Source organism: Pseudophryne corroboree, chromosome 3 (assembly GCF_028390025.1).
Source record: "Pseudophryne corroboree isolate aPseCor3 chromosome 3, aPseCor3.hap2, whole genome shotgun sequence".
NCBI classification, from domain to species: Eukaryota; Metazoa; Chordata; class Amphibia; order Anura; family Myobatrachidae; genus Pseudophryne; species Pseudophryne corroboree.
Window position 1 is genome coordinate 308837845 of NC_086446.1, and position 13881 is coordinate 308851725.

At 47.8% G+C, this 13881-nt stretch overlaps 1 protein-coding gene across 2 annotated transcripts in view; it reads left to right on the forward strand.

Moving 5' to 3' along the window:
• The window catches only part of ODAD4 (outer dynein arm docking complex subunit 4), a 152046-nt gene that overhangs the window by 1668 nt on the left and 136497 nt on the right, over nucleotides 1–13881 (forward strand). Inside the window, exons 1-2 of one of the 2 annotated variants that reach the window (XM_063959402.1) lie at nucleotides 381–449; nucleotides 1199–1330. Coding sequence is in view for 1 of the 2 variants with exons in the window: in XM_063959401.1 (XP_063815471.1) it covers nucleotides 1199–1330 (132 nt within the window). In the remaining variant the exon portion in view is untranslated. Of the gene's footprint in view, nucleotides 1–380; nucleotides 450–1198; nucleotides 1331–13881 lie in introns of those variants that run through there. The other variant, XM_063959401.1, reaches the window with a different exon arrangement.

Sequence of the window (13881 nt, forward strand, 5' to 3'; positions counted from 1 at the left end):
TGCCCCCCCTCCTGCAGTGCACATGGTTTTGCCCAACTGCTAACAAATTTGCTGCTGCGATCAACTCTGATTTACCCCCATTGTCTGATCTGGCTGGTTGGAACAAATATCTGGTAATGTTTGGGAGAAAATGACAATTGACCATTTGCTCCGAAATGCCAGAAAACTGACAAAACCGGTCGTTCAGACAAATTGGTTAAATTAAATGGATTTTAGCAATTTGTCTGACCATTTTTGTCTGTTTTTTAGGGTTTGGTAGCAAATGGTCAATTGTCATTTGCTCCTATCCATTACCAGATTTTCGTTACAACCAATAAATCTTTAGGTGTCCCGCTAGTTGTGTGATCTTGGAATCTATTGCATAACCCACCTGGTTTTGTATTGAATCATTATTGTCCTTTTACAGTCAAGGTTTGCTGAAGAATCAGTGGCTTTGAAAGCACCACGTAGTAAGTTTTAGCCTTTTATCTTGAAGTCGCAGACATGTAAACATGAATTATTATTATTTATTTATTATTTATTACCAGTTATTTATATCGCGCACACATATTCCGCAGCGGTTTACAGAGAGTATTTGCTCATTCACATCAGTCCTGCCCTAGCGGAGCTTACAATCTATATTCCCTATCACATGTACATGCAGACACATTCACGCTAGGGTTAATTTTGTTGGGAGCCAGTTAATCTACTGTACCAGTATATTTTTGGATTGTGGGAGGAAATCGAACTACCCGGAGGAAACCCACGCAAGCACGGGGAGAATATACAAACTCTGCACAGTTAGGGCCATGGTGGGAATCGAACCCATGACCTCAGTGCTGTGTGGCAATAATGCTAACCACTACACCACGGTTTGTAAGTAAACTCCCCCTACAAACAACTACTTTGGTACAATTATATTTACTTTCAATTCCATTTGTATGTAGTTAACCTGCAATAGAAATGTAATCTGAACAGCAGTGAGTATGTAGGTTTAGGTATTGTAGTTGGTAATGTATGTGTGGATATCACAGCTAACTCAGTAGTTTGGGATTACTTGTTAAAAAGAATAGCTAGAACATCACAGATTGCTCACCACTGAGCCTATGTTCACTGTTTTGATCTACAATTCACATATTATCTATAGTGGCCTAGCTGGGCAGTCTTGTGCATATAGAATGACATGCATAATGTATTTAATCTCTTTCATACTTCATAGGCCCTTGATTTGCAACCAACTGAGAAACACTGCCTAGTAGCACGATCCAAATGTTTCTTAAAACTCGGAGACCCAGTTTCAGCACTGAGGGATGCAGAGGCTTCTCTACAGGAAGATAAAGACTTCTTCAGGGTAACTCCACAAATTCTTTCAGTTTGATTTACCATGTATCAGTTGAGTTTCATCCACCATTTCTCTGCCTTTCGTCTAAGATCAAGTGTAGATGCCCAAGTACGTTATGAAGCTTAGAGACCGTGATGTGCAGTGAGGTCAATGGCTGGGGAGGCACTGGCTAGTATCAGAGGCAGATTTACACACACACATAAAAACCCGATGTTTCATGCGGGATTATTCAAAGGTGCAGCAGTATATCATTTGTTACTATATACCAGTGGTTCTCAAGCTGTGTGCTGTGGCTCCCTGTGGTGCCTCGGGACACTTGCAGGGGTGCCCTGGTTTGGTGGTCCAGGACCAATTAAAATTATTTATGGTCCATGTAATAGGTAAAACCAGTGTTTGTCACTGCGAATCATAAAATATGTGGACAAACAGGAGCGAATGCTATCCATCACCACATAACTGAACCTAAGAATGATCTATAAAGTCATTTTACTTAATTTAATTGGTTTGTTTTCTAAATTTCTCTCTTGGTCTAGGGGTGCCATAAAAAAATTCTTATACTCTAGGGCGCCGTGAGTCAAAAAAGTTTGGGAAACACTGCTATATACACTATATATAATATCACAATTTTTAAGTAACATGAAAAGTTTGTTGCAGAAAGTAGTACGTAAAAAAGTAAGATTGGCCACAAAAGGTAGGCAGAGAGCATTAAAACCACTGGCGTATTTACAATGGGTGCAGTGTCTGCGGTTCCCACGGGCCCCAGGGAGGCCCGCCCCGCACTCCCTGCACCCATTTTTTTTATACTCAACTCTCCGGAGTCAGCCGTGTTTCCAGAGATTTGCGCAGGCGCAGTAAGGAAATCTCTGAGTAAATGGCCGCCGCACCATTTTCCCAGATATCTGCGTATGTGCGCTAGACTCTGGGACAGCGCTAGGGTCCCCTAGTGCCCAGAGTCTACAGCGCTGCCGGCTAGAGAGGCGGGGGCCCAGACGGAGTCTGCACACAGGCCTCCTCCTCTCTTTTTTTTCACCAGGGAAATAATTCTTCTGTCATCCATCACAGTTGTTCTCCGTGGTCTTCCGGGTCTTTTGGTGTTGCTGAGCTCTCCGGTGCGTTCTTTCTTTTTAAGAATGTTCCAAACAGTTGATTTGGCCACACCTAATGTTTTTGCTATCTCTCTGATGGGTTTGTTTTGATTTTTCAGCCTAATGATGGCTTGCTTCACTGATAGTGGCAGCTCTTTGGATCTCATATTGAGAGTTGACAGTAACAGATTCCAAATGCAAATGCAGACCCTCCAACATGACCCGCCCCACTAGGTACAAAATGCTCTGTTTCTGGACTTCCCTCTTAATTTATGATTTCCATCACCTGTGTTGAACTAGTTAAATGATAAAGCTGTTTCTTCACAGGTGATGGCAATAATAAATTAAGAGGGAAGTCCAGAAACAGAGCATTTTGTACCTAATGGGGCGGGTCATGTTGGAGGGTATGCAAATGTCACACCTGGAATCTACTCCAGACCTTTAACCTGCTTAATTGATGATGAAATAACGAGGGAATAGCCCACTCCTGTCCATGAAATAGCTTTTGAGTCGATTGTCCCATTACTTTTGGTCCCTTAAAATATACCTCCCAACATTGCCCCTTCCAGGAGGTACAGAATGCTCCGCTCCTGGACTTCCTTCTTAATTTATGATTGCCATCACCTGTGCTGAAACACCTTTCTTATCCATTAACCTGTTCAACACAGGTGCAGGCAATCATACATTAAGAGAAAAGTCCAGAAGCAGAGCATTGTGTCCCTCTTGGAGAGGGTCATGTTGGGAGGTATGCTTAAAGAGTTCACCTGATTTGGATGTAAATACCCTCAAATTAAAGCGGAAAGTCTGCAGTTAAAGCACATCTTGTTTGTTTCATTTCAAATCCATTGTGGTGGTGTATAGAGCCCAAAATATGAGAATTGTGTTGATGTCCCAATATTTATGGACCTGACTGTATGTCATGTAAATCAGGTTTTCTCTAACGTCCTAGTGGATGCTGGGGACTCCGTAAGGACCATGGGGAATAGACGGGCTCCGCAGGAGACAGGGCACTCTAAGAAAGAATTTGGATACTGGTGTGCACTGGCTCCTCCCTCTATGTCCCTCCTCCAGACCTCAGTTTTGAATCTGTGCCCGGACGAGCTGGGTGCTACTTAGTGAGCTCTCCTGAGCTTGCTAAAAAGAAAGTTTCTCTGACGTCCTAAGTGGATGCTGGGACTCCGTAAGGACCATGGGGATTAGCGGCTCCGCAGGAGACTGGGCACAACTAAAGAAAGCTTTAGGACTACCTGGTGTGCACTGGCTCCTCCCACTAAGACCCTCCTCCAGACCTCAGTTAGATTCTTGTGCCCGGCTGAGCTGGATGCACACTAGGGGCTCTCCTGAGCTCCTAGAAAGAAAGTATATTTAGGTTTTTTATTTTACAGTGAGATCTGCTGGCAACAGACTCACTGCAGCGAGGGACTAAGGGGAGAAGAAGCGAACCTACCTAACAGGTGGTAGTTTGGGCTTCTTAGGCTACTGGACACCATTAGCTCCAGAGGGATCGACCGCAGGACCCGACCTTGGTGTTCGTTCCCGGAGCCGCGCCGCCGTCCCCCTTACAGAGCCAGAAGCATGAAGAGTCTGGAAAATCGGCGGCAGAAGACTTCGGTCTTCACCAAGGTAGCGCACAGCACTGCAGCTGTGCGCCATTGCTCCTCATGTACACCTCACACTCCGGTCACTGATGGGTGCAGGGCGCTGGGGGGGGCGCCCTGAGGGCAATATATGACACCTTGGCTGGCAAATCTACATCATATATAGTCCTAGAGGCTATATAGATGTAAAATTACCCCTGCCGGGGGTGTGGCTTGAGGCCTGTCTGAGAGGAAGTGTCCCTAGAGAGCTCCTGCCGAACCAAACCTCTATAACCCCTTAAACCAACCTTCACCCCACCTATCCCTCCCCTATATCGCCCCACAGTTGCCCCTGTTACTCTGGGCACCCAGGGAGTGAGCTGCGGAGCCGGAGCACGGGCCCGTCCAGTGCTTGCGGGTTGCGGCCTTCCCTGTGGGGTGAAGCCGGGGCCTCAATTAGCGACCACCCCCGCCCGAGATCGCACGTCCTCCGGCCGTTTAAACGCCGCTCCAAGACTCACCTCGCTGCCCTGCTACGTGCCCCTTGCCTGGGGAGGCCTGACCGAGCGGCCGAGAAGAGCCCAAGCGCCCCTGAAGTTACAGGAGCCGAATAGAGACACGGAGCTCCGGTGGCGGCGGCCATATTGGGTGTGGCGTCTGTCGAGAATCAGACGCTACACCACTGTAAAAGATCAGCGGGCCGCGATAATTAACGGGGGGGACTGGCAGTCAGCGCTGAGGGGACTGGGGGCCCTAAATACATATAAACCCCTGGGAGCGGCGCTGGGGAAAAAAGAAAGAAAAACTTGTGAGAAGACACACCATTTATCACTGACGGCGGCCATCTTGGAGGTGGCAGAACAGGCCCGTCTTCTCTGCACTACACTGCCCCTGCTGGAGCTGTGCTGCTGTTGTCTCTCTGGCCGCCGGGACTTTTTCACAGGTCTTCTCCCTCCTGCCTTAGGCCATCGGGCACTTCCTGGAACGGGTGGGCTCCCTCTCTGCCCCCTGCAGCCGCATCTGTTCTCTGTGCTGGCCCCTGCCTATGCTCCTACAGGCGACCATCTTGGGGCACACAAAACTGTAAGTAGCTGCAGCTATCCCACACTGGGACCCCGCTCTAGGGCCCTCGTCCTACTGCGGTGCCTCCTGCCTACCTCTTACCCCGCTGGGGTGCCAGTGCGTTATCTCCCCTGTGACCCTCTCTGACCGCACACGCTGCCTGTGACCTTCCCCAGCTGCAGCAACACCTGCCTGCGGCACCTACCACCGGGGGATTCAGTGTTGGGGGGGTCTGCAGGCCTCAAGATCTGCGCTCAGTAACGCATAAGTCCCTTACTCGGGTCCTGCCGCGTTGCGACTTGTCACTGGCTGGACCGTGACCAGACGAGCGTGCCCCTCCCCTTTTCTCCCACCTGGCTGCCGGGATGGATACTAATGGGATCTACCTACCTCGCTTGGCAATGCTGATGATGCCGCACACTTGATTACTACTTATTTTACCCGCTACAACATGAGGATCATATGATTTCTGCTTTATACTAAATCATTCCGCGACCAGGAGGTGATCAGGTTCTCACGCCTCATAACACTCATAAAATCTCGGGAAGCTGATCCCAACCCGTCCCGTGACTGTGCCAACAGTTTAACTGAGCCGACAATAATACTGGACATTTTTCAGCTTTCATCATTGCGCCATGTCACAAAAGAACCGCAAAACACCTGCTCAAGCTAAGCCTAGTATTCTCCGAGCATGGGAGAAAGCAGGTGCTACGCCACGGGGCTCCCCCTCCGTGGATCCCCAGTCGGATGCCGATGACGATCCTTCATCAAAATCAGGTCTTACGACCCAAGATGTAGTGGCAATCGTCACTAAGACTATCCAAACGGAAATGAGATCGATCCTGACCGAATTCAGAACTGAACTAGCTGATCTCGGCACCCGCACGGATTCCCTGGAACGTAAAGTCGATGAAGTCTGCCAGTACCAGGTGGTGGTCGAACAGGAGCTAGCGGAGATCCGGGCGGAAATAGCCCAGCAAGAGGATCACTTAGAAGATTTGGACAACCGGAATCGCCGGAACAATGTTCGGATCCGTAACATTCCGGAGAGCGTCGCTATGGAGAGCCTCCCGACTTTTCTGGAAGGCCTTCTGCAAACCATAATTCCGGAAATCCCAAAAGACTTCCTCCTACTCGATAGAGCACACCGAGCTTTGCGCCCGCGCCCACCACCGACCCAACCCCCAAGAGATGTCATTCTGCGATTTCATTATTACAAAACGAAAGAGAGATTTATGATGGCGGCCCGGGATCATCAAACGGTTCTCTACTCTGGAGCCCAATTGCAGATCTTCCAGGACTTGGCCCCTTCCACGCTTAGAAAACGCAAGGACCTGACCGTCATCACTAAAGTCCTTCGAGATAACTCCATCAAGTATAAGTGGGGGTTCCCGTTCCAGCTGCATGTCACGAAAGATGGCTCTCACCACTCGATAAAAACGCCCTCCCAGGGATATGATTTCCTCAAAACCTTGGGCTTATTTGAGTCTCTTCCTGATGAGATCCGAAAGCAACTACCTGTCACCTCCCCTAAGAGGCCTGGGGCTCCTGCCCCCGAATGGTCTACTAAATGAGCGAGCGGACTTCCTTCATCGGATCAGCAATAATACTGGTTATTGTTTATAGTCACCTCCCACATTTGCTGCATAGCGACTTACTGATATATTATTTTACATGTAGGGCCTCTGTGGTTTGGCGAATTCAGTACTTTAAGTTGCCTTATCTGTTTATTGCAAGGCGCTGCATAGCGCCTCTGTCCTGGGGATGATTGATCGCGCCCTCTGGGATGGACGGGCTCTCGGCCTGCTCAGACCCGGAGGACGGCGTGCCCCCCCGGACCCGGTTTGCCTATTTCTAGGGTACGGTTATTTTGCTACTAAATATCTTCTTGATCTAATTAATATGTTACGTTAGTTTCTCATATCTCAGTTTATACAATATTATTTACCATATCTGCTTTTGGCGGCTAGATCAACTAGACGCAGCTTGAGCCTCCTGCTTCTCGGTTCATAGTGGTCCCTCTTATCTTTCCTGGTTTCATGCCTTGAAATGGTAAGGCTAATCTGCTACTAGATTCAGAGGGGCCGCTCGGAAACCGACTATAGAGGCGACAATTATAGGTACTATTGTGGTCATTTGCTGCCATCGATCTTTCTGTACAATGTTGTACACTACATCGATAATGTACCTTAGGATGCCTTGGTTGATTTCACATAAATGAGCACTGTTATTGTTAATACGAATGATGATACAGGTTTCCTCTTCTTTCTACCTACCCTTACTTACTCCCTGATCTGAACCCCCCCGCTCCCCCTCTGTTCTGTCCTGGTCTGCGGAATGTTTCTCCTGGTTCTTATACCCTCCCATGTGTTCCTCATCTTCCTTGTTATGTGTTATTACAGACACGACCCCACACCCCGAAGGGGCTGCCCGCTCGGCGCCCGCCCCTTCCTTTCTGGACCCAACCCGTTTTTAGGAAAGGGTCTAGCCCTACAGTTCGTACTTACGATCTCCTTTACCTGTCTCTACTTTCTTTATTTCCCCTCTTCCACACCCCCTGGCCGGCCATGTCCAGAGCTACCTTTTCTATTGAGCTGTGCTGACTTTCAACCCCCATGACTCTGAAAGTTTTATCCATTAACGTCAATGGCCTTAACTCCCCAACCAAGCGATCCATGGCGTTTCAGTTTTTTGCCAGACAAAAGGCGGATATCATATTCTTACAGGAAACCCACTTTAAGACCCCTCACCCCTCCTTAAGCTCCAAACGCTATCCTCATGCCTTCTATTCTACAATGTCTGCTAAACGCAGAGGCACTGCCATATTGGTTCATCGTGATCTCCCCTTAGTTGTTCAGGACACAATTCAAGATGACCATGGCAGATTTGTGATTCTCTCCGGCTTCCTTAATCAAACTCCCATTACTTTGGCATCGGTTTATGCTCCAAACATGCAGCAGGGTTCCTTCTTTAGGACGTTCTCGGACCACCTTTCTAAATTCTCAAATCCCTGGGTTATTGTGGCCGGTGATTGTAACGCTACAATGGATCCCCATGTTGATAGATCCCGCCCGGGTGTTGAGCCCTCTCCCCATACCAAATTGTCTAAACTCCTCCGGACCTGTGTCACTGCACATAATTTATATGATTCCTGGAAAACGCTCTACCCCTCCGCTAAGGGCTATACACACTTCTCCCCACAACACGATATATACACTCGTATTGACTACGTTTTTGTAGATAGGGACTCCACCCAATCCCTGTTGGGAGCCCAGGTGATCCCGACCACCTGGTCTGATCACTATGCGATTCTCCTTGATCTTGTCTGCTCCCATAAACCTCCGACTTTCCGCAAATGGCGCCTTAATGAGTCCCTATTCTTTAAGCCTGATAATGTGACCCGAGTAGAGGAGGCGATTCATCACTTCCTAAATGATAACGTCTCCCCTGACATATCGCCGACAATACTATGGGAAGCACACAAAGCGACCTTGCGGGGGCTCCTGATTAGCCTTATGTCGACACAAAGGAAGATTGAGTGTAAGCGGATCACGGACCTAGAGACTGAATTAACGGCCCTGACACTCCGTCATCAGCGATTCCCTAAACGTAAATTATATTTAAAAATACTCGCCCTGAAAGGGCAATTATCCCAAATACTCACAAAGAAAACGATCAAGTCACTGTTGTGGATCCGCCAAAAATTCTATGAAAAGTCGGATAAGGCAGATACATTATTAGCCCGGCGATTACGTGAGAAACGTACGCTCAATCGTATTCTGGCCTTGCGATGTCCTGACGGATCCGCAACAAGTGACCCTAAAATGATGGCCTCCCTTTTCCAGGAATATTATGCTTCTCTTTATAACCTCCCCTCAGAGGCCGCTACCGACCCACATTATACCGCAACTACCCAACACTACCTTTCCTCTTGTCAATTACCGCAATTATCCACAGAGGACCTTAAGTTACTCAATGATCCCATCACACACGAGGAAATTCTTATCACAATCGGCCAGCTCCGTCGCTCCTCCGCACCGGGTCCGGACGGATATACTGCCATATATTATAAGAAATTCTCCCAAGCCCTTCTCCCTATGTTACATTCACTATTTAACTCACTGATGGAGGGGAGCTCGCTTGATGCAGCGACCACCAGAGCCAATATTATAGTTATTGCCAAACCTGATCGGGATCCTATGGAACTAAAAAACTATAGGCCCATTTCGTTATTAAACACGGATTTAAAATTATTTGCTAAAATCCTGGCAAATCGACTCGCCCCCCATCTCCCTACACTGATACACCCAGATCAAGTAGGCTTCATCCCCAATCGCCAGGCTGCTGATAATACTAGGCGCCTTATAGATCTTATTCACCTCTCCCAGCGGGATGCCACCCCAACGTTGGTGGTGGCACTTGACGCGGAGAAGGCTTTTGATAGGGTAGCATGGCCCTTCATACAACAAGCCCTTCAGGCAGTGGGTATTCAAGGCCCATTTTATAATGCCGTCACCTCGCTATATGTTAACCCTTCAGCGTCAATCCTGGTTAATGGCCTCACCTCCTCGCCTTTGTCTATCAAAAATGGCACCCGACAGGGATGCCCACTTTCCCCATTACTCTTTGCCCTAGTGATGGAGCCACTGGCGGCGAAAATCCGTCTGAACCCCAATATTTCGGGTATTCGGGTGGACAATCATGAATATAAAATCGCATTGTATGCAGATGATGTCATTCTCACACTGACCGACCCACACATATCCTTACAACAGCTCTTTCAGGAGATCCACGCATATAGCTCCATTTCAAATTATAAACTCAATGCAGACAAAACAGAGATTCTGGACCTACATATCCCCCCACAGGATCTCAGTATTTTACGTTCTTCCTATGCCTTTAAATGGCAAACTACAAAACTTAAATACTTAGGCATTTACCTAACCAAATCTTATTCATCGCTATATGCTGCTAACTTCCCACGGTTGATATCTCAATTTAAAACAGATCTTGCTACTTGGAACAAATTCTTTATCTCCTGGTTTGGTCGCATAGCAGCAGTCAAAATGAACTTACTGCCACGGATATTGTACCTGTGGCAAACCCTGCCTATTCACATCCCAGTCAAAATATTAAAGAACCTACAGCGAGATATATCTAACTTTATTTGGGCTGGGAAGAAACCCAGGGTTAAGATACGGCTGCTGCAACAACACCGCTCGGAAGGCGGTCTTGGCGTACCAGACCTTACTCGTTACTATCGAGCCACACACCTGGCCTCTTGTGTCCTTTGGCACTCACCTCCGGCACAGAGAACGTGGACCGGCATTGAGGCACAATCTCTTCGTATGTTCTCACCCTCAACCCTACTATGGTGCCCAGCCCGTTCTCGACCTGTCTCTAGTCTTCTCCTGCCAACGGTGCGCTTTTCCTTGTCAATATGGGATTTCTGCACTCGCTTCTATCAACTTCGTTCCCACAATCCCTATCTAACTCCTCTATGGAACAACCCGTACTTCCCACCGGGTAATACCCACTCTGCATTTCATCATTGGACATCACACAATATTCTCTTCCTTCAAGACATTGCCCCTCTTTCCTCATTCCCATCTTTTGAAAATTTACAATCCCGCTACTCGCTCCCTCACTCGGTATTTTACCAATTTCTACAAATTAGACACTTCTACGGAACACTCCCTAAACCCACCCACCCCATCATAGCTACCCCTCTGGAAATATGGTGTTGCGGCTCCCGCTCAACGAAGGGACTCCTTTCACGCATTTACCGAGTGTTATTATCACATAATATCCCCCCCAAGGAGAGTCACGAGCTGGCATGGGAGAGGGAGGTGGGAGAGACCTTAACTATAGAGGAATGGGAGGATATTAGACAGGAAATTGCCAAAAGCTCTATTTCAGTTCGTATAGCCGAAAACTCATATAAATTGTATTATCGCTGGTATCTGGTCCCGACTAGATTGCATTCTATTTATCCAACGTGCTCGGACGAGTGCTGGAGATTGTGTGGTTGCAGGGGGACCCTGTTGCATGTTTGGTGGTCTTGTTCAAAAATTAGCCAGTATTGGGGACAAATTCATAAATTGGTTTTAGAAGTTATGCACTTAACCATGCCGGACTCACCCTTTTACTCACTGCTCTCCCGCCCCGTCCCTGACACCTCGCACCACCAACGAGCCCTAATTAAACACATTCTGAACACAGCCAAATGCCTAATAGCATCTAATTGGAAATCTGTGGCCCCTCCCACCATGGCCGCTACTATTAACGCAATTTGGTACACATATAAGTTAGAGCGAATCACGGCTTCTCTCCGAGACTCCCCTACCTCCTTTATTGAGACATGGACACCATGGACCTTGCATTTTAACGCTGAACCACCATTGACAACCATTTAACAGCTAATACTTAGTGTTTCATTCTATATGTTTGACTCTGAATATTTGAGACATCAACCAGACCTTATTTACACCTGAATTTGGCTTCTATAGGTGGCTCGGACTGGCCGACCCTTTTTCTCTTTTTCTCTCTTCCTCCCTCCCCCCCCCCTCTCCCTCTTCATGCTCTTTGTCTCTTTCACCCCTTCTACTAACTTTAAAGAATAGTTGTAGCAACTAGGTAATTTGGCTACTTGGAGGCAAGCGTCACAACTACTTATTGATATGTCTATTGTGTGCCCCTCCATCCTGATTATTATTTCTCACTAGTTCCTTATATGCCTTCTATTGTTACAACGATGTATCTATCTGTTTATATGCTTATATAACCAATAAAACGTTATTTCAAAAAAGAAAAAATTACCCCTGCCAGTATTCCAGAAAAAGCGGGAGAAAGTCAGTTGAAAAAGGGGCGGGGCTTCTCCCTCAGCACACTGGCGCCATTTTCTCTTCACAGTGCAGCTGGAAGACAGCTCCCCAGGCTCTCCCCTGTAGTTTTCAGGCTCAAAGGGTTAAAAAGAGAGGGGGGGCACTAAATTTAGGCACAATATATGTATACAAGCAGCTATTTGGGGAAAAATCACTCAGTTATAGTGTTAATCCCTGCATTATATAGCGCTCTGGTGTGAGCTGGCATACTCTCTCTCTGTCTCCCCAAAGGACTTTGTGGGGTCCTGTCCTCAGTCAGAACATTCCCTGTGTGTGTGCGGTGTGTCGGTACGGCTGTGTCGACATGTTGGATGAGGAAGGTTACGTGGAGGCGGAGCAAAGGCCGATAAATGGGATGTCGCCCCCCTGTGGGGCCGACACCAGAGTGGATGGATAGGTGGAAGGTATTAACCGACAGTGTCAACTCCTTACATAAAAGGCTGGATGACGTAACAGCTGTGGGACAGCCGGCTTCTCAGCCCGCGCCTGCCCAGGCGTCTCAAAGGCCATCAGGGGCTCAAAAAACGCCCGTTACCTCAGATGGCAGACACAGATGTCGACACGGAGTCTGACTCCAGTGGCGACGAGGTTGAGACATATACACAATCCACTAGGAACATCCGTTACATGATCTCGGCAATGAAAAATGTGTTACGCATTTTCTGACATGAACCCAAGTACCACATAAAAGGGGTTTTATATTTGGGGAGAAAAAGCAGCCAGTGTTTTGTTCCCCCATCAGATGAATGAATGAATGAAGTGTGTAAAGAAGCGTGGTTTCCCCCGATAAGAAACTGGTAATTTCTAAAAAGTTACTGATGGCGTACCCTTTCCAAGCCAGAGGATAGGTCACGTTGGGAGATATCCCTTAGGGTGGATAAGGCGCTCACACGTTTGTCAAAAGGTGGCACTGCCGTCTTAGGATACGGCCACCTTGAAGGAACCTGCTGATAAAAAGCAGGAGGCGATCCTGAAGTCTGTATTTACACACTCAGGTTATATACTGAGACCTGCAATTGCCTCAGCATAAATAGGGCTGCTGCAGCGTGGTCTGATACCCTGTCAGATAATATTAATACGCTAAGACAGGGATAATATTTTGCTAACATTGAGCATATTTAAGACGTTGTCTTATATATAAAGGATGCACAGAGGGATATTTGCCGGCTGGCATCCAGAATTAATGCAATGTCCATTCTGCCAGGAGGGTATTAGAAACCCGGCAGTGGACAGGTGATGCTGCCTGTAAAAGGCACATGGAGATTCTGCCTTATAAGGGTGAGGAATTGTTTGGGGATGGTCTCTGGGACCTCGTATCCACAGCAACAGCTGGGAAGAAATTTTTTTACCTCAGGTTTCCTCACAGCCTAAGAAAGCACCGTATTTTCAGGTACAGTCCTTTCGGCTTCAGAAAAGCAAGCGGGTCAAAGGCGCTTCCTTTCTGCACAGAGACAAGGGAAGAAGGAAAAAAGCTGCACCAGCAGCCAGTTCCCAGGATCAAAAATCTTCCCCCGCTTCCTCTGAGTCCACCGCATGACGTTGGGGCTCCACAGGTGGAGACAGGTGCGGTAGGGGCGCGTCTCGGGAACTTCAGGGACCAGTGGGCTTGCCCACAGGTGGATCTCTAGGTTCTGCAAATAGTATCACAGGGATACAGGCTGGAGTTCGAGGCGACTCCCCCTCGCCGTTACCTCACATCAGCCTTGCCGGCTGCCCTCGGAGAAAGGTAGTACTGGCGGCAATTCACAAGCTGTACTTCCAGCAGGTGAAAGCAAGGTACCCCTCCTTCAACAAGGCCGGGGTTACTATTCCAAAATGTTGTGGTACCGAAACCAGACGGTTCGGTGAGACCCATTCTAAAATTGAAAGCCTTGAACACTTATATACGAAGGTTCAAGTTCAAAATGGAATCGCTCAGGGCGATTATTGCAAGCCTGGAGAATTTCATGGTA